Below are 20,868 nucleotides of genomic sequence, written 5' to 3' on the forward strand. Positions count from 1 at the left end.
GACCATCTATATGGAATATAATTTAACACATTTACAGTGATTTATTTACTGCTATTTACCCCCAAAATAAACTCATAAAACATAATTACAATAAATATACATGTACACCAAACTACCAAACCCCCCCGCTCTCCCATCCTATCATGTGGTACCTCGCGGAACATCTATCTTGGTATTTGTACGCCTGGGGGACTCTTTTTGGCCAAACACCCTGGCGCAGACACAGGACAGGTAAGTGTTTATGCAAACAACTTAAACAGTGTTCACTAAACTAAACACCGATATTATAGCACGCAGATGTTACCGCACTAAACTCAAGGGAACTTAATTTCAACTGTTGCTCATCCGTTATGGACAAGCCTATGCACACCAGTGCAGCCGGAGCCTAATCTGACTCCATTCTCTTGCAGGGGGAGCCGCGTACCCACGACAGCCCCTGCCAGAAGACAACACAATCAATCACGGTTTAAAATGTTCAATCAATATTCAATAAATATCTTATACAAAACATGTTACTATGCAGTGTGCAAAATGTTCTGTGCAAGTCTTGCTAATAAAGTGCAAATATCATTGCTAAAGTGCCGTTATTAACGTGCATAGTTAAGTTTTTTGTTAAAAGTGCAATGAATACAAAACCACAGTTGTGCGAAAACAGTCAGTTACTGGAAGGCAGGTGATGGCGGACAGTTAGGTCAGGACAGTTGGTACCGGACCTCCTCATGACAACTTGATGACAGGAGTGCTCCAGGCTTGTAGAGTTTTAGTCTGGTACCGAAAGAAAGAAAACAGCGAGAAAATAAACCGATTTGGGCACTGATGGATGCCAGATTAATAAACCATCACTGAAAAAGATCTCTTGTTAAAGGATGAACTGTGTATATGATTTAAACTTCTCTCTTATGATCAGGTTACAGGTTTCCCACTCATCCTGGAAAACCTGGGAATTTATTGACTACTGTTCCAAGACCTGGAAAATTATAAAAATTGATCATATTTCCTGGAAATAGGCTTGAGAGCATTGAACGTTGTAAAGTTAGGATATTTAATCCTACTTTTACACACTGAAATTGCCTATTTTTAGTGTAATTTTTAGCTGAGTTTGAATATTTTTATCCATGTTTTTCTCTGCAGAGATGACACATCAGTGCTTGAAGCTTAGGTTGTACATTCAGTGATCAGTTAAGTCACAGTCCATTTAGAGACTATCGAGGCTTCCACTGACAGTTAATACTGAGTAATGTGACCTGTCAGCAACGGCTATCACATTCAGAAATACTTTATTCATCCACGAGGGGAAATTGGGTTTAAATATACCATGTAAATGCAGACAAATGTGATGGAAAATATCCTTGAAAAGTCCTGGAAAATGCTTTTCCTACAAGTTTTGGGAGCCCTTGTTTAACATTTTAATTATCACCCATTTGTCTGTCTTCTGTTCTGTCAGCGGTCCAGCGAGGGCGGATGTCCAACTCCCAGAGCAGTCCCGGGCAGTACCTGACCAACGGCAGTGATCCGTATAATGGCCAGCCCTATCTGTCCGGCTTCATCTCTCTTCTGCTGCGGGCCGAGCCCTACCCCACGTCCCGCTACGGTGCCCAGTGCATGCAGGGAAATAACCTGATGGGCATCGAGAACATCTGTGAGCTGGCGGCCAGGCTGCTGTTCAGCGCCGTCGAATGGGCCAAGAACATCCCCTTCTTCCCTGATCTGCAGCTGATGGACCAGGTGAACTGATCCGCTCTGACGCCTGACCGAAACAGACCTTTCCCACAAACTCCGCCAACATGCGCCTGCTTCGTGCTAGAAAGAGTGAACATCGGTTCTCCTCATTGCCTGCACTGTTAGTTAATAAGCAACATTTCTGTCTGTTTTACGTATAGTTTATAACACAATACAGGTGTTGTCGTATGTTTCTGTTGTCAGATGCCTGCAGGACTGTAAAAATGTGGTCTGATCAGGAATCAACAACCGATAAAAGTCTCGAAATCACCTTTAGCCTCGGTTAGCCAGTTGGCATTTTGTGACTTGATCGTCACTTTTTTATAGTTGTGCAGTCGTGTGACAACAGCAATGTAGATATGTCAGTGATAACACCTGTATTGTGTTATACGCTGTGTTGAAACACAAAATTAGTGATCATGGACAGAAGTAGAAGTGACAGAAAGTTGCCTTTTTAACATGCAGGCGGCGTACAGAACTGGTCTCCACCCTGCTAAGACCAGGTGGAATATATCCGCCATGTTTGTGGGAGAGGTCAGTTCCTTACGCACGCCCGTGAACGGTTTACATGAGAGGTTGTCTTCAACTAATGTCTGTAGGCAAAAACTACCAGATTGTTATTGTTATCATGTGGCAATATTCTCTTATATAACACACAAACACATACATTAGCCATGGTAAACTTTAATTTTCAAGGATAGATTCCAGGAAAATATATATTCCTGTGGACATTTTTCCCTCTGTTTATACTTGTAATAAGGATTAGGTCTCTGAAATACATTTGGTTTTGTTTTTATCGTCAATTAAAATGATTCATTCATCACCGTGTGGCACGAGTAAAGTGTAGAACAGTAATATGGTTTATTATTATTCACTGTAAGCCAGGAGAGCCCATGTCTCCATGACATTTGATGTAGTTTGGCCTGAGGTCAGCCCCATATTCGTAGATTTATACTGGCTGGAAAGTGTAGGTATAATAACATTCCCCAAAAGTACAAACATACACCTTTGGCACTGTAGTAGTGTCGCATCATTCATATACCATTTATGTCATGTCAGCATTGGAGAATACGACTTACTTCACCGGTACAGTATCATAACCCTTGTTGTGTACTTTTTGAAACACATCCCCTGTGATGCTTCATTTGGTGAACGTTGATTTTCAACCTGCCGCCATCGTTTTCTCTTCTCCGATCCTCTTGTGTCATAGGTGGCGCTGCTGCGCATGTCATGGAGTGAGCTGTTTGTGTTGAATGCTGCCCAGTGCTCCATGCCGCTCCATGTGGCTCCTCTGCTGGCAGCGGCGGGCCTGCATGCCTCGCCCATGTCGGCAGAGCGCGTGGTGGCCTTCATGGACCACATCCGCGTCTTCCAGGAGCAGGTGGAGAAGCTGAAGGCCCTGCAGGTGGACACGGCTGAGTACTCCTGCCTCAAGTCAATTGTGCTTTTCACATCAGGTGAGCTGGAAACCACCTGTAGATATTTGTAGTGTACAGGTGGGTAGTGTTGAACAGTTTTAAAAGCTTAGAATATACTTCCATAGGGGCGTCCAGGTAGCATAGAGGTCGATTCCATTGCTTACCAACGCGGGAATCACCGGTTCAAATCCCTGTGTTACCTCCGGCTTGGCCGGGCGTCCCTACAGACACAATTGGCCGTGTCTGCGGATGGGAAGCCGGATGTGAGTATGTGTCCTGGTCGCTGCACTCACGGCTCTTCTGGTCGGTTGGGGCGCCTGTCCGGGGGGGAGGGGGAACTGGGGGGAATAGCATGATCCTCCCATGCGTTATGTCCCCTCTGGCGAAACTCCTCACTGTCAGCTGTAAAGAAGCGGCTGGTGACTCCACATGTATCGGAGAAAGCATGTGGTAGTCTGCAGCGCTCCCCGGATCAGCAGAGGGGGTGCACCAGCAACCGAGACGCATCGGAAGAGTGGGATAATTGGACAGGTACAATTGGGGAGAAAAAGGGGGGAAACTACAAAAAAAAAGCTGTCCAAATGTTCCTAAATGAAGCTACTGAGTGAAATGATTTCATAACCCAGAAGCACAACTGCAAAACCATGCAAAGAAGACACAGGTTCAGAGAGTATGAATGATATGATTGGTTCCAAACATTTCATTTACTGTTATTCTGTGACCAGTCACGTTTTAAAGGATGCGACAGCAATTTACTTCATTTCCTAGCCATGAATGTCATTTGCCGCAGTACAGCTTTTGTGTAAGCTTTTAGTGGTTTTGAATGCAACTAAGCCACTTTGGGCCTGTTTGCCCTGTAGAAGCAAAATAAACTGAAGCACTCTGTGCTTGTGTAGTTAACTTGTTTATGTGCTGGTTTTACAGACACCGCATGAGTGCATGTCAACCCTAATGGCAGGAAGTTTATTTCATTTTTCCGCCAAGTGACTTTTTGAGATTGAGGTGTTTTGGAAAATACATGTTCAGCAGGGGCGGCACAGTGGTGCAGTGGTTAAGCACAGTCGCCTCACAGCAAGAAGGTCATGGGTTCGAGCCTCAGAGTTGTCCAGCTTCGGGAGTCATCCCGGGTCGTCCTCTGTGTGGAGTTGGCATGTTCTCCCCGTGTCTGTGTGGGTTTCTTCCAGGTGCTCCGGTTTCCTCCCACAGTCCAAAGATATGTAGGTCAGGTGAATCAGCCGTACTAAATTGTCCCTAGGGGTGAATGTGTGTGTGTGTGTGTGTGTGTGTGTGTGTGTGTGTGTGTGTGTGTGTGTGTGTGTGTGTGTGTGTGATGGCCTGGCGGCCTGTCCAGTGTGTCTCCCCACCTGCTGCCCAATGACTGCTGGGATAGGCTCCAGCATCCCTGAGAGCAGAATAAGCGATTTGGATAATGGACGGATGGATGGATGTTCAACAGGATTCCAGGATCCTTTGTTCTCTTCCATTATTTTCCACATTTTGTTCAACTCCGATCAAATTCCTTAATTCCTGATAAACAAGGTTTATGAGAGTTCCCACATTTGATGCGCAGTTTTGATTTCATGGCGTTGCCACATGTACTTCCTGTATATGTGGCAAGGTCTGAACATGACCTAACAGTCGTAGCCTCCAACATACTGATGGTTTGAGGACATCCATCCATCCATCCATCCATCCATTATCCGAACCGCTTACCCTGCTTTCAGGGTCGCGGGGATGCTTGAGCCTATCCCAGCAGTCATTGGGCGGCAGGCAGGGAGACACCCTGGACAGGCCGCCAGGCCGTCAGACAGGGCCAACACACACCTAGGGACAATTTAGTATGGCCGATTCACCTGACCTACATGTCTTTGGACTGTCGGAGGAAACCGGAGCACCCGAAGGAAACCCACCCACATACGGGGAGAACATGCAAACTCCACACAGAGGACAACCCCCCCCCCCAAGGTTGGACTACCCCGGGTCTCGAACCCAGGACCGTCTTGCTATGAGGCGACCGTGCTAACTGCTGTGCCACGATGCTGCCCGGTTTGAGGACAATTAGTGTTAATTATGTTGATGGCAATTGTGATGTTGGTCCACGACCCTCGTTCCACGATGGAAATGTGTTACATAAATAAAAACTGACCATTTGGTTCTCACAGGAATATGGACAAAACGACTGAACATGTTTTCAATCAACATTGTATACCAGCATGTTGATTTCTAGCCAAAAGAAAACACAACATCCTGATGAACATGAGGCAATAACAAAATCAATATTTGCCTTTGTAAACAAACTGATGAAATGTAAATGTCATCACATTTCCACATGGGCGATGTCCACAGAGGGGAGATTTGTATTTGCCGTGGTCTCTTTCCTCATGTAAAAAAGGTCATTGAAGAGCATCTTTTGTTTGTATTTTCTTTGAACAAAATTAAGATGCTTTTGAAAATGTCAAAGTTAGTCATTGAATCTTTGAAAATGGTCCAGGCCAGATGGGGTCTGGGTACAATCTGGTCTTGGTGCTTTTCCAGTGGGACATAATGACAACAGCTGGCATACAGGTGACACTGTCGCAAGCTTGGAAGTCCCATGTGGATTTAGTAACTGCAGTAGCTATCCATTTGTAGGTTTTATGTTTGTCTTTTTGTGGTAAAAATCCTCGGTCACAACTTTAGAGAGAGCTCGCAAAGCAATGTTGGCTTGTCAAAGTACTCTGGTCTGCTAATAGTAGTCCATCTGCTAGTCCAATGGGAATGAAAGTAGTCTTAAACCACCTCAAAATGCCCCCTGGTGACTTCTAATGTAATCTTTCCGAGTCAGTCATGCGTCCTTTCGAGGATGAAGATTGTATTAGCGCCCCCTGTGCTCTGTGTCATCAGCTCTTTACGTCATAAACACATGTCGTCAAAACATAACCATTCAGAGGACCACGTGACATTGAGAAGGTCGATATGCTGATGTAATATCAGTATGGGGATTTGAGACTGGATAAGGTCTGGGATGTCGGTTATGGTAATATATCATGCAACTTAAATGTTGTGATTCCCCGGTCTTCAGGATTGCATTACAGTAAAGTGATACAATCTTCTGAGCTTAATTACACTGTTTTAGCTGAGTGAAGTGAACAATGAATGGCTTTGCCTGTCTGCACATCATATCCACATTACTAATGATAATTTCAACATCTTCTCGTCTGTAAGTATCTTAAGAAAGAACCGATAGCCATCGCCAAAATATCATCACATTATCAATATATTCAGCCAAGATCTTCAACAAAACAGCCAAGCGCTCTCACAGGGACTAGAAAAAGGAAAAAAAAAAAAAGGAGTTCGGGTGGCATGGCAGTCCATTCCGTTGCCTGCCAACATGGGGATCGCTGGTTTGAATCCCCGTGTTACCTCCGGCTTGGTCGGGCATCCCTACAGACACAGTTGGCCGTGTCTGCAGGTGGGAAGCCGGGTGTGGTTGTGTGCCCTGGTCGCTGCACTAGCGCCTCCTCTGATCGGTCGGGGCGCCTTTTCAGGGGGTAGGGGGAACTGGGGGGAATAGCATGATCCTCCCACGCGCTATGACGAAACTCCTCACTGTCAGGTGAAAAGAAGTGGCTGGCGACTCCACATGTATCAGAGGAGGCATGTGGTAGTCTACAGCCCTTCCCGGATCGGTAGGGGGGGCAAAGATCGGGATGGCTTGGAAGAGTGGGGTAATTGGCCGGATACAACTGGGGGGGAAAAGGGGGGAACCCCCCCCCAAAATATATAGGTTGTGTCTTCAGGCAAAACATGTTGGGGTTTTAATACGTTCTAGAATGAACTGCTGGTTAATAAAGGCTTCCTAATTGCTTGATGCCAGAGTTGCTTTAGCTTTTTCTTTCTTTTCCTGCAAATGTAATATTTCATTTGTCGATATTTCGCAGCCCTAATGTGGCTGTGTTTATCCAAAGTTCCTTATACTGAATGAGTTTCATTGTGGTATTTTCACCATGCATAGTGGCAATAGAAACAGTAATTGTGGTGCACTCCACCAGTTCCACCCCAGTCAAGACTTCTGTGCAGACTATATTCAGTTTTAAACGTGTATGTATATACAGGATTGAACTATTATATAATGATTTTGTATCTCAGTTAGGCCCCTCAGCACGGGGGGGGGGGGGGGGTTGAGGCTGCCTATAAACTCAGTTGAAGTTTATTTTCCTGGTCATTGGTCGGTGGAGGAAGCCAAAATACTGTCAGATCTGGGATCCCTCACAGAGAGATCATGCTTTGTGACCCAAAGGGAAACGGATGGCGAGGGAGTCAACAAGGAGGTGTCTCTTGCCCTTGCTTTTATCGCGCACACACACACACACACACACATACACACACACACCACGACTTGTCAGATTCACTCGGTGTGTGTGTTCTCAGCCTCGGTAGCGCGCTCTCTCCTTCCATTTGGGTGGCTGTAGATCCACCTCTCCCTCCTCATCTCTTTCGTCAGCCTCCTCTCCTTCATGGCTTCATTTATTATTGAAACTAGTCCTCCACCCCCACCCCTACCCCATCCTTCTCCTACTCCTCCTTCTTCCTCCTCCATTCCCCAAACCCCAACCCCAAGCCAAGCTCAGACCCCCAGCACCCCGATACCCTGAGACACCCTCACCCCCAGCAGAAATTGAATTATGCATGGCGGGATTCAGCGAGAGGCAGGATCTGCCGCCACCCCGGCCGTGACCTACATAACCCCTGCAGCCCTGAGCGTCCCATGTGATTTCACACAGTACAGACATGGTAAATGGATTGCATTTATATAGCGCTTTTCTAGCTGCAGCAGCCAGCCACTCAAAGCGCTTTACAATCAATGAATGCCTCACATTCACCCGCCACACACACACTCGCACACCGACGGCAGCGGCGGCAACCACGCAAGGCCTCAACCACGACCAGCTAGGGGTTAAGTGTCTTGTTCAAGGACACCTCGACATTTTTGCAAGGTGGAGCTGAGGATCAAACCAGCAACCCTCCAGTTACCAGACGACCTGCTCTACCCCGAGTGACTGTTGCCCCCCCCCCCACACACACACATTGCCAAGGAAAGACAAGTAGTGTAACAAAAGACAGACTAGAACAGACTAGAACTGACCAGAATATAACAAGATACACACACCGTTTAGTCGCAAACATGCAGTGTTCACAGTCACACATACGCTGTATTCACATTTGCACAGATGCAGTCACATGACTCACATGTATAAATTAACTGACACGTTTGCATGTACACACACACATTTATTTATTCATCTTCATGGAGACAAAATCCTTTTCCCCTAACCCCACACCCTCAGATTAACTCTAACCATAACCCTTAACGCTGAACTGAACCAACAATAACCCCGACTTAAACCTAGTCCTAACCCTAAACCCAATTCTAATGCCAGACTTTAATATAGACCTGAACTTAATCATAACCCCAATATTAACTAGTGGTAGGTGGTATGCAAAATGTTATCATCATGATAATCAGAGGGGATTTTACACCATATCACTATATATATATAATGTGTATGTCATGATGTCAGCTTACATATGCAAAGATAATACCATGCTTAAGAATCCAGCTGAAGTTCATCGTATCAAACAGTGTGGTAGTGTAAAGTATAGTATTAAACCAAAGCTGTTTTTCAGATGATACTCCCTCAAATATTTCAGACCTCACTTTGTTAACAGATTCTCACTATCATCAATTTAGATCAACACAGTTCTCAAAGTGTGACATTATCCAAATGTCACGTTAATACAATGCTGGTGAAAGACAGTAAATGAATATTGAATTATTGCCCAGCCCTCACGGTGGCCTTAGCCCTGAACTTCACCCCTAGCCCAGCAGTAACCCCCTTCCCCTGCACTGAACAAGAGCACGTCTCTATGATGCTGTGGATTTGTGAGTTTTACTCCCCCTAAATGATATTTGGCCCTCACAAGTGTAAATAAACATAAACACACACAAACAAACACACACATGTGCATAGATGCACACGAAGTCAGCCTGACTCCCGCAGACCCGGTGGGTGGGAAGACTTGACGAGGTCAGACGAACACCGGCGGTATCCCCTCCACCGTCCCACACCGCGCCCCTCCGCTCTCGGGGAACGCCGTTCCCATCGCCGCCCTGCCAGCGCCACCCTTCGCCCCTGCTGATCCTCACGGTGTGTGTGCCCAACTACCACACAAAGGAACATGGCGCCCGGCATGGAGGGGTGCCCGCAGCGCTGGCGCATTTTGGTACGCGGGGGTTTCAGTCGCACGGGCAGCTCCGCTAATCCCAGGCGGGATGCCACAGCCTTGTCACGCAGGACACGGAAATGGTGACCGGGGGAACAAAAGCTGAGCAGTGAATTACCGTCCGACACCGGGGGGCGGGGGGGGGGCGTTTAACCGAGTCCATGAAAAATACGGGGCCGACCGGAATCTTCGGTTGTGTGGGTTGAAGCTCGGCGGGGCAGCGTCAGCGCGGGGGGGGGGGGGATCAAAGCGCCGGATGACAAAGGGTTCCAGCAATTCGGGTTGACGAGTTAAAACCCGAATCAGACCCCACATGAGAAGAAATGACCTCCAGCGAGCAGGTCTGCCTTCCAGACAAGGGTTCATGCCGAGGCCGAGGCCGGAGAGCGGAGGCATGCGTGCCGTGTGCAGCAGGGGTACAGTAAAATGTCCCTTTGTGTTGGGTTCACACATCTTTGACCTCCCCCGCTAAATCCCTCATGAGCCTTTTACACATAGAGGGTGTGAAAAGTATCACACACCGGGAAAAACACTCTCCTGGTGCTGCCAGACTCATGTCAAGGTCTGTCTGTGTGTGTGTGTGTGTGTGTCTGTCTGTGTGCGTGCGTGCATGTACGTGTGCGCGTGTGTGTGCGCGCGCTGTTACCAGACTGTAGTCGTTAGTCATTTAGACAGTTCAGCAACAACAACCACACTGTCACAATAAAGGAGTGATTTAGGACTTTCAACATTATCGCTACATAAACGTTGGAGAGATAACGCCTCGTTAGCCATAATACTGAGCAGTCCTCTGTGTGGCTCTGAAACGCCGCTGGTCTTGTGTCAGCCGGTGACGTCACTGGTGGACGGCTGAATCTGAAAACCTCAGCCCTTGCCGCTACCTTCGGCGGACTTCACTGAAACCGGCTGCGCGAACAACAACGCTCCATACAGCTGTTTTAGTGATTACCACTGAATACCGCCTAAAGGCAGCAAGTCTCAGATTGTCCGCCAGTGACGTCGCCGGCAAACACACTCAGCTGAATCAGTTCATCATGGACACAACGCTTGTTGAGAGAAACGTGTCATCACTCCTGGAAGGGACGTCTCCAGTCTCAAGAGATGAGTAAACTCTGTGTCCAGATGGACTGAATTAACTTTCCATGATTTCCTTACCTGGACTATTGAGCACGCATAAACACAATCCAGCTGTTTCAGATACACATGGAAGACTGCTCAGCATTCTAGCTGCTGATGTGTTTTTATTTATTTATTTATTTATTGTTTTTATTTTGATATACTTTATTAATCCCCGTGGGGAAATTACGCTCTGCGTTTAACCCATCCTAGCTGTGTAGCTAGGAGCAGTGGGCAGCTGCCGTGCAGCGCCCGGGAACCAACTCCAGTTCATTCGTCTTGCCATGCCTTGCTCAGGGGCACAGGACGGGAGTATTAACCCTAACATGCATGTGTTTTTGATGGTGGCGGAAACCGGAGCACCCGGAGAAACCCCACCGCAGACATGGGGAGAACATGCAAACTCCGCACAGAGGACGACCTGGGATGACCCCCGAGGTTGGACAACCCCGGGGTTTCGAACCCAGGACCTTCTTGCTGTGAGGCGACAGCGCTAACCACTGTTCATGTTGTCCCTACGACATGATCTGTCTCTACCTTCTCTGTCCTCCCATTCAGTGCAGTTTAGGATTCAGTTTAATTCTTCTCTCATCAATATTGAGTGGATAAAAGATTATATTACGACTACCCTTTCTAATAGTAAAGGGTCGGGATGACCTAAACCTTACCCCTTTACCCTGTGTATCTGGACTAGTTCTTCATGACCGCTTATTCTCTGTAATTTGATCCGGGAATGTTTTAGGTCATTGATTACATGTCAAGAACGCACTGACCCACTATTACATACACAAGAACAACACGTGGGCATCTGGGTAGTGTAGCGGTCTATTCTGTTGCCTACCAACAGAGGGATCACCTGTTCGAATCCCCGTGTTACCTCCGGCTTGGTTGGGCGGCCCTACAGACACAATTTGCCGTGTCTGCGGGTAGGAAGCCGGATATGGGGATGTGTCTTGGTTGCTGCACTAGCGCCTCCTCTGGCCGGTCTGGCCTGTTTGGGAGGGGGAACTGGGGTGAATAGCGTGATCCTCCCACGCGCTATGTCTCCCTGGCGAAACTCCTCACTGTCAGGTGAAAAGAAGCGGCTGGCGACTCCACATGTATCGGAGGAGGTATGTGGTAGTCTGCGGCCCTCCCCAGATCATCAGAAGTGGTGGAGCAGCGATCGGGACGCCTCGGAAGAGTGGGATAATTGGACAGGTACAATTGGGGAGAAAAAAGGGGGGGGAGAATATAATGGATATTTATTCTGAACAGAGCCATGTTCGTTATGGGTGTCTGTAGGTATTATCTGTGTGCGTTTATATACATATATATCCATGTTATGGCTGATGATTGCTTATGGCATGAAACAGGTTTGTACTGACCATTAAAGAATGGACTTGACTCACTGGATTATATCCAGGTTAGGAATAATTAGTCATGAGAACTTCCCTCCAATTTGTACTATCTCTAATCTTTCAAGCAGCATATTTCACTGGGTAATCTGTATTTCTTTGGTTTCTCACTGTACAATTTACAAAATTATTTTCCTTCTCAAAAATATTTCCTTTATAATGTATATTCTTGGTTATACGTTTTTTTTCTTCTATATTAAAAATTGGGCATCTCTCAACGCATAAAGGAACAAAGAGTAGTTAGATGTAACCCGTTCTTGTGCCTGTTTTACTGACTTTTCAGCATAAACTTTTTTTTCCCCACAACCAAACCCCGCTTTTAAGGATGAGGACCCCTGTGGACAAAAGAGGTAGTGTTTTACAGAAGAATTTTGCATAAGTATTGCCTGTTGTCACAAAGATCTGCACTCATCCTCTGACAGCTGGTGCATTTGTTGTGAAGAGAAGAGTGAGGTGTAGTGGTGTTTTGGGGCACCACAAGAGCTGTGACTGGCTTTCTTGGGCCCGCTTACCTGTTACCTGTTTCTGGCAGTTCATCCATCTCTCGCAGCCTCCTCCTCCTCAACATGTTCAGTGGTCTCATGAACCACTTCCTCTTTCAACATACATTTTCTTTTCATTAATGCCAATAAAATCCACTCTTTTGTTCATCTAGCGAAGCCATTTCTATTGCAAACCTTGTCTTTGCTACCTTTGTGACAGGTGAATGTGAGAGAGAGAGATAAACATGATTATTTCAGTGCCTGACTTGTTGCGCATTCCATAGCGTAGCGTGCACAACACTGCCATCTAGTTTTGGCACTGGTACTACAACTGTCTACGGGTTGCGTCTGTGCTGCTACGCCACAGGCATAGCGAGCGGGGGGTGGGGGGCACAGTCACCTCGACAGGAAACCACATATCAGGTGTAAGATATGTGGTGATATAGCTCTAACTGTGGCTATGTACCCCGTCTGTGTGCCGCAAATAATCAGATTTTGCGGGGAATCTGCCCCGTAGACAAGCATCTGTTATCAGTATGTAGCGATATCGAATCTTTTTGCTGATGGTTTCATTTGCTTGTCGGTCATATAAAGGCAAGGTGTGAACTCGTGGGAGTCACGGGGACCCTCCTTGTGGAAAGACAGGGGTTCCCCTGAAAACATGATTGGGGACATTTTTGGGGTCTGTAAAAAGTTATTTATCAAACTGTTCTTCCCACAGTTTTAGTATCTGCATTTCCATTTTGTTTTCTATATCAGTAGTTCAAGTTCAATTTTATTGTTATGTGTATTGGAATACAATGAAATTCTTATGCTCTGGCTCCCTCTGCCTTAACACAAGGACACACTATCAAATTACACATGTGGGGTGTGTGATTTGTTGCTCCAGTAAAGTTTTTTTAGATGGAAGGAGCAAGAACAGAACATGAGCGGGGTGGCTGGTGTCCTTAATGACGTTTTGAGCTTTCCTTTTGCAGCGAGTGGTGTAAATATTATGAAGTTGTGGTAGTTCCGTGTCAATGATTTTTGCTGTTGTCTTTACAGTCCTTTGAAGCAGTCTGCAGTCCTGAGCAGTCAGGTTGCCAAACCATACTGTAATACAGCCTGTCAATACACTCTCCATGGTACTACGATAAAAGTTTATAAGTTTTAGTACTCATACCAAAACTCTTCAGACGCCTCAGAAAATACAGTCTCTGCTGTCCCATCTTGATGCGATTGGTGTTGAGAGACCATGTGAGGGTGTCTGATTTGTAAACCAAGAAATGTGAAATTGTCCACAATTTCAACAGATGACCCACTGATGGAAATAGGAATGTGATTTCCTCTGATCTTTCTAAAGTCAACAGTTATTCCGTCTTACTGACATATAGAGAGAGGTTGTTATCATGGCACCATATGGTTAAATCTTCCATGTCCCTCCAACAGGTCGTCTCATTACTGTCGCTTATAAGTCCACTCAATGTGGTGTCATCGGCGAATTTGATAATGCTACTGTTGTCATATTTGGCAACACAGTTGTATGTAAACAGACTATATGATAGGGGACTGAGACAGCAGCCCTGAGGTGCACCGGTCCTAAGAACTAATGTAAAAGAGTATGTTTTACCTAGTCTCACAGTCTGGGGCCTTCCTGTTGGATAATCAAATAGCCAGTTACAGATAGAATTGCCCAGACCAAGACCTCTGAGCTTCAAAACCAGTTTGGATAGTACAATTGTATTAAAAGCAGAACTGTAATCAATAAACAATATTCTGGCATAGGTATTTTTCTTTCACGGTGTCCTAAAGCAGTATGCAGAGCAAGGGAGATAGCATCCTCAGCAGATCTATTGGAACAGTAGGCAAACTGTAATGGGTCAAGGGTAACAGGAGTGTTACATTTTATATATTATACAACCAATCTTTCCATGCACTTCATAATAACAGGTCTAGGCAGCAGGTCGGTAATCATTAAGGCAAGGGATGGGTGTTTTCTCAGGTACAAGGACAATGGTGGTTTTCTTAAAACAGTGGAACCACCCACAATGACAGGGACATGTTAAAAATGTCAGTAAAAACCTGAGATAGCTGAGTGTAACATGCCTTGAGGAAATGGGAAGGGATGCCATCTGGGCCAGCAGCTTTGTGAGCCTTAACTTTTGTAAAAGTTTTACCCACATCAACCTCTGTCACCTGTAGATCATCTTCTTCAGGTGGGCACTGTGCTGCTGTCACTAGGTCCAAGTTGGAGGCTTCAAAGCGGGCATAAAAGTTATTAAACTCATTCGGGAGAGAGGTAGAGGTGTTGATAGCTACACTGGGTTTAGATTTATAGTCCGTAATCACCTGCAGCCCCCTCAACATGCGGCGCGAGTCACAACCACTGCAGCCATTTTCCAGTTTGTCATACCTGGATTTTTTTGTAGCGTTCCTTGTCCCCCACTTTAAAAGCAGTGTTAAGCTCCCTCAACCTCAGGCGAATGTCGCTGTACCGTTTCTGGTTGGGGTAGGAGCAAATAGTCCAGTTATAGTTATCCAGACAGAATCTAACAAAGCAAGTGACTGATTCAGCATACCCATCCAAACTCGAGGCAGAATCCTTGAAGATTGGCCAGTCTGTGGATTCAAAACTTCCCTTAAGTTTGGATTCGTGTTCTGTAGTCCAGCACTGCACTGCCCTCACAGTGGGCTACACGCGCTTCACTTTCTGCTTTTAGGCAGGAAGCAAGAGCACTGACAGATGGTCGGATTTTCCAAAGTGACCTGCAAGCTGCCTTGACTATGGAGTAACAGTGGTCTAGAGTTTTACTGCCTCTGGTTTGGCAGGTGACATGTTGGTAAAAATTTGCTAGCGCTGATTTCAGGTTACAGTTGTTAAAGTCCCCCCCCCCCCAATTGAAATGGCCTCAGGGTGCAAGTTCTCCTGCCTGCTAATGGCTCCAGGCAAATTGTGTTGTACGTGCATTCATGAATTAAAACTCTGAGTTTAATCAATCCATTAATCAATTTATTGAACATGTTAAAGAAAACATATAAGCAATTAAATCAAATAAATAAACTCATCGGCACTGATCATACCGATCATATTCAAAAGGGGTAAGATGAAGTTGAGAACTTTTACCCGCTTATTTATACTAGTCATAGAAAATGAAAGTTCAGTGTCCGTGATGTCTGTCTCAGTCAACTCAACCAAATCAACCCATCTGGACAAAAAAAAAAAAAAAAACTAATGGGAGTGATTCATAACTCATTCATTATGGAGCTCAACCTATGCAATTGCTGCCATCACCATCCAAACGTGGTGGAGCAGTAACAAACTGACCATAAGAGAAGAATTTCTTCTCTTATTATGGTCAGTTTGAGACCATAAGAGAACACAAAAAGTGAGCTCCCCTGAAAGCTGTGGTAGGGTTCACACCCTTTATAGATGTATTCAAGCTGATATTAATCAGTGAAAATACTCATCGTAGTCGCTTTGCCTTTTCTTTTCTTTGTTACCTTCACCTCCACTCATTTCCAATCAACAATGAAGAATCCTCTGACACTCTTTCCTGTATGGAGTTGGTTTTGTCATGTACACTCACTGTCCTGTCCGTCTTCCTCCAGATGCCATGGGGCTGTCAGATGTTGCTCACGTGGAGAGCATCCAGGAGAAGTCCCAGTGCGCCTTGGAGGAGTACGTGAGGAACCAGTACCCCAGCCAGCCCAACCGCTTTGGACGGCTCCTCCTCCGTCTACCCTCGCTGCGGATCGTCTCCTCGCCGGTCATCGAGCAGCTGTTTTTCGTGCGTCTGGTCGGCAAGACGCCCATTGAAACGCTGCTGCGGGACATGCTGCTGTCAGGCTCCAGCTACAATTGGCCCTACATGCCCGCAGTGCAGCGCGACCGGCCCATTTCCCTCCATTACAACGAGAACGGACCCTGAGGCTGCAGAGACGAAATTTGGAGAGAAATTCAGGCTGAATGTCCGTCCGATTATCCATCCACCCTTTCCTCCTTCCCCCTTTGTTTCTTGTCTTCAACTTATCAAAGCATCCTCCTCAACGTTGAGCCAAAAAAAAAAAAACGCTGACTCGACCAGCTGACCTTACTATACTTCAAGCCGGACGATCCTTCACCTCCCCCAGGGACTTTGGCGCCGACTCAAGAGAGTTTGGCGGCCCATTGTCCCTTAAGATGATGTCAGAGTTTTGGTTAGAGATGTGGTGTGAGACGGACCGGACGGTTGAACGGGGTTTTTGTGCATTTCACCGTCGGTCTATGTGACTCCGCGAAGACGCCAGTCTCAAAGCCCCAAGCAATGGTAGCAGTGGTAGATCGAACGTTCGCTCTGCTGTCGCTCGAGCAAACGTATGGTGACTTTTTTAGCAAGGGCTCTGCTGGCAGAATTCAACAACCAACAGATCACGGCCTGTAGTCTATCTCCCAGTTTGCATTTTGAAGAAAAAAACCAGAAGCCATTAAAAAAAAAGAAAAGAAAGACAGATGCCAAAATATCCTTGTACTTTTGCAGAGGACATGTTTATTGTGTGTGTGTATTAGCACTGTTTATAATGAGAGAATTTCTCATGATTGTGTCCATATGTATATCATTGACTCATAGGCATTCATAGTGTATCGGGGATTCAGGGGGCAAAAGCTCAGGTTCAGGGGCTGGGGGAACAGACGGACATTTTTAGAACAAGGACAAAAAAGAAAAAAAAAGAAGAAAAAAAGACAAACCTCTCTCACCGATGGGAAATATTTACACTTACAAAACCGCCTGTGCCAAAGCTGAAAAACGCGTTGTGTTGGGATTATTTTTTGCGGTAGAGTTGTTGATTAAAAAAACAAAAACAAAAAAAAATTTTGGTTTGACTATAATTTGACTTTTTTATTTTCTATTTAGGACTCAGGGGGAGTGGGACTTTGTAGAAATCAATAAAAGCTTTTAGGCACTTGCATTGTAAAACTAGACAGAATCTATATCCGATCCACTCCATCCAGACCACAGCACCGGTAGACTCCTGCTACTGCTCTGCCATTCTCTATAGCTTTGCTCTTATAGGGTCACAAGCAGGTCTTTGGGAAGTTTACCGTTTCACAGTATTGAAGTCACTCTTCATAAATCCTACGTAAAGCTCTCAGATAGGAGTGACACAACATGTTCATTTTTGTTTTCGCAATCATGATTGTCAGTCACTTACGACAGTGGACAACCGCTGCTGACCGAATACTGGACAATTTGGACCTAGGGAACTTTTTGTAAGATTAGCTGTAGTTGCCTTAGAACAAAGATTTTATCATTGAACGTTCATGTTATGACTGTGCCATAATCTGTTGTCGCCTGTTATGACAGGTATCCGATCCTCCTGACGTCACTTCACGACAGGAACAGAACACACACGCTTAAAAATCAAGGGGGGTTTTGGGGGCGTCCGGGTGGCGTGGCGGTCTATTCCGTTGCTTACCAACACGGGGATCGCCGGTTCGAATCCCCGTGTTACCTCCGGCCTGGTCGGGCGTCCCTGCAGACACAATTGGCCGTGTCTGCGGGTGGGAAGCCGGATGTGGGTATGTGTCCTGGTCGCTGCACTAGCGCCTCCTCTGGTCGGTCTGTCGGTCGGGTAACTGGGGGGAGTAGCGTGATCCTCCCACGCGCTACGTCCCCCTGGTGAAACTCCTCAGTGTCAGGTGAAAAGAAGCGGCTGGTGACTCCACATGTATGGGAGGAGGCATGTGGTAGTCTGCAGCCCTCCCCGGATCGGCAGAGAGGGTGGAGCAGCGACCGGGACGGCTCGGCAGAGTGGGGTAATTAGCCGGATACAACTGGGGAGAAAAGGGGACAAAAATAATTAATAAATAAATACAATTAAGGAGGATTTTCACACCGAGGGTCATGATGGGAAACAGTAGAGACGTGAATATACTGAGAACCGATAACCAATCAGTGAATCGAAGAATAAGTGTTGAAAAAACGAAGACTTTTCATAAGTAATTATCAACTTCCTGTTCTGAGCGGGTTCCTTTCCTGTCCCGGTGAAGTCACGTCAGGATGCCACCTCAACTTTTACAAGTCATTCAATGGGACATTATGATGTATCGCTAACCTCTTAAAACCTCATTTCACTTTACAATATTATCCTGGTTGGACTTTTGATTGTGACATAGTTTAGTATTAAGTGTTTTTTTTGTTTGTTTGTTTTTGTTTTTTTTTGGTAGCAGCGAAACGAGTTTGTTTTACAACCCATCTCACATTTCCAACGTGGCACTGTGGTAATTTCAACAAGCATTGGTATTTGAAAAGCCATCTGGGACCTTTTGAGAGCTGTAAATTTCTCCACAGAATATTTCTATAAGAGTTTGTTTTTCTCCTCTATTTTTGTTTGGAAATATGAATCCGTTGATTGAAATAAAAACCTGTTTTCGTCACAGTTACGTTTTCCAAGTATATCATATTGAATTGATTGTCTTTTGGGTGATTTTTAAACAAAAGAACATTTTGCCAATAAAATAGAAATATATATATATATATATATATATATATATATATATATATATATATATATATATATATATACTTTAAACACCTTCATTACCTTTTCCCTGTTCTGCAAAAAGCTGGTTATTTAGATTGGATTAGACGGTTAATAATTTTCTGCAGTCAGACACAACCAGTGTAGCTGTCACTGGTTTATTATACTAGACACCTATTTGGACCCTAGTTGGGTTTGGACCAGGGTCTAGATCATACCCATTCACATTTACACTTTCTTCATTTTTCTGAATCATAACCGAAACGGAAAAGGTGTTGTGCAAAACAATGCAAGGGATGAACTTATGAATGCAAACGTTACACTAAATCCAACCTGAAGCCTAAATGAGCAAATGTTTTGCCGTGTGCTGTGCCTCTCCATCTGTGTGTGTGTGTGTGTGTGTGTGTGTGTGTGTGTGTGTGTGTGTGTGTGTGTGTGTGTGTGTGTGTGTTTTCCTAAGAGCAGTTTGATATGATAATGCAGAAAGGCAGATCAATAATTCCGATCGATCCATCAGTGTGTGTGTTGGGGTTCCCCGGCTGACGGTGGAGTTCACCCCGGGCCTCCTGTTGGACGGCGAATGATAGAGGGTAAACACGCCCTCTGACCTCCTCATCAGAACATTGTTGGTGGATGTGTGTCATGTGGGTAAGTGCACAAGTAAAAGAGCAAGTCTGAGAGCACACATGGTCTTTGACCTTTGAGTTCAAGGTGTGTCGTGTGTGTGTGTGTGTGTGTGTGTGTTGATGCAGGTGTGAGTCCTGCAGAGTGTGAGTACATGTACGCGTGAATGGCCTTGGTCCTCCTTGACTTTCAGTGTTAGCTCTCAGGGGTGTCCAATAACAAAGGAAAGAGAAACACAAATAAACAGACTGACGGAGGTGAAGAGACGGAGAGAGAGAGGTAGTGGGGTGAATATTTCTCAGAATGCGGGGAAACAGAGGGGCCGGTTCCTCCCAGTTTCCCTCCTGACCGCCCAGTGAAACCGACTGGTCGCCTCTCCATCGCTGTGGTGTATGAGGGTAAAACAGGATTTGTGCACAAGCAGTGAATGTAATATTTTGGTTTCCTCTCCCTCCTGGGACCCCAGCCACCACACACACACACACACACACACACACACACACACACACACACACACACACACACACACACACACACACACACACACACACACACACACACACACACACACACTCCCCCACATGGTAACCTTATGCTCCTTTCACCCTATCTCCTCTCCTCCCCCTTCCAACCCCAATTCTCCAATCCCTCACCCCAACCCATGCATGTGTGTGTGTGTGTGTGTGTGTGTGTGTGTGTGTGTGTGTGTGTGTGTGTGTGTGTGTGTGTGTGTGTGTGTGTGTGTGGCGAGCAGCCGATTGACTTATGCCTTCATTTCAGAGCTGTCACTCCTGGCCAGACACCATGACCCCTCAGCCTTCATCTTTCCGGCCTTTGCCTTGTGAATACAAAAAACACATGTGACCCAAAGGTGTGCACGCATACGAGCGTGCGCACAAAACGCGTGTGTGCGCGCGTCAGCTTGTTTACACGCGCGCGTAAATCAGACCGACGCGGCTCCTGAGTGGCGGGCGCTGAATTACTCTCGCGCTTCAACTTTACACACCTGCCGTTCCTGGCAAGCACGAGCCGCAGCACACGTCATACAAACGACGCACTCACCTTCCACACAGGCGCGAGAGGCGGGCCGTTTTGTATTAGCCTCGCGAGCCGAGCACAGTGATATTCCATCTTTAGCTCCACGCGGGCTTGGGTGTGAGGCGGCGTCGTCACATGCAGACTTTTCTCGGGGTGATGTGACACTCCTGAGACCGTTACAGGGAATATCTGGCGAGTTGTTCTCCAGCGGTGTGAGGGGGAATGGCAGGCCTCCCTCCTTCCGCCTCATCATTCGTCTTTACCTTAAATACCTCATGGAGTGTGTGTGTTGATGTGTTTTCTTTGTGTGTA

General features: G+C 46.1%; 1 protein-coding gene across 1 annotated transcript in view; it reads left to right on the top strand.

Annotated features, from left to right (window-relative positions):
- Nucleotides 1-18,782, top strand: part of nr2f5 (nuclear receptor subfamily 2, group F, member 5) — a 29,836-nt gene extending 11,054 nt beyond the window's left edge. The window contains exons 2-4 of the mRNA XM_056285695.1: nt 1,445-1,725; nt 2,930-3,176; nt 15,985-18,782. Of these exons, the coding sequence (XP_056141670.1) occupies nt 1,445-1,725; nt 2,930-3,176; nt 15,985-16,304 (848 nt within the window). The 3' untranslated portion in view covers nt 16,305-18,782. The remainder of the gene's footprint in view (nt 1-1,444; nt 1,726-2,929; nt 3,177-15,984) is intronic.
- Nucleotides 18,783-20,868: the final 2,086 nt, after the last annotated feature.

The sequence above is a fragment of the Lampris incognitus genome, chromosome 9, assembly GCF_029633865.1.
Source record: "Lampris incognitus isolate fLamInc1 chromosome 9, fLamInc1.hap2, whole genome shotgun sequence".
NCBI classification, from domain to species: Eukaryota; Metazoa; Chordata; class Actinopteri; order Lampriformes; family Lampridae; genus Lampris; species Lampris incognitus.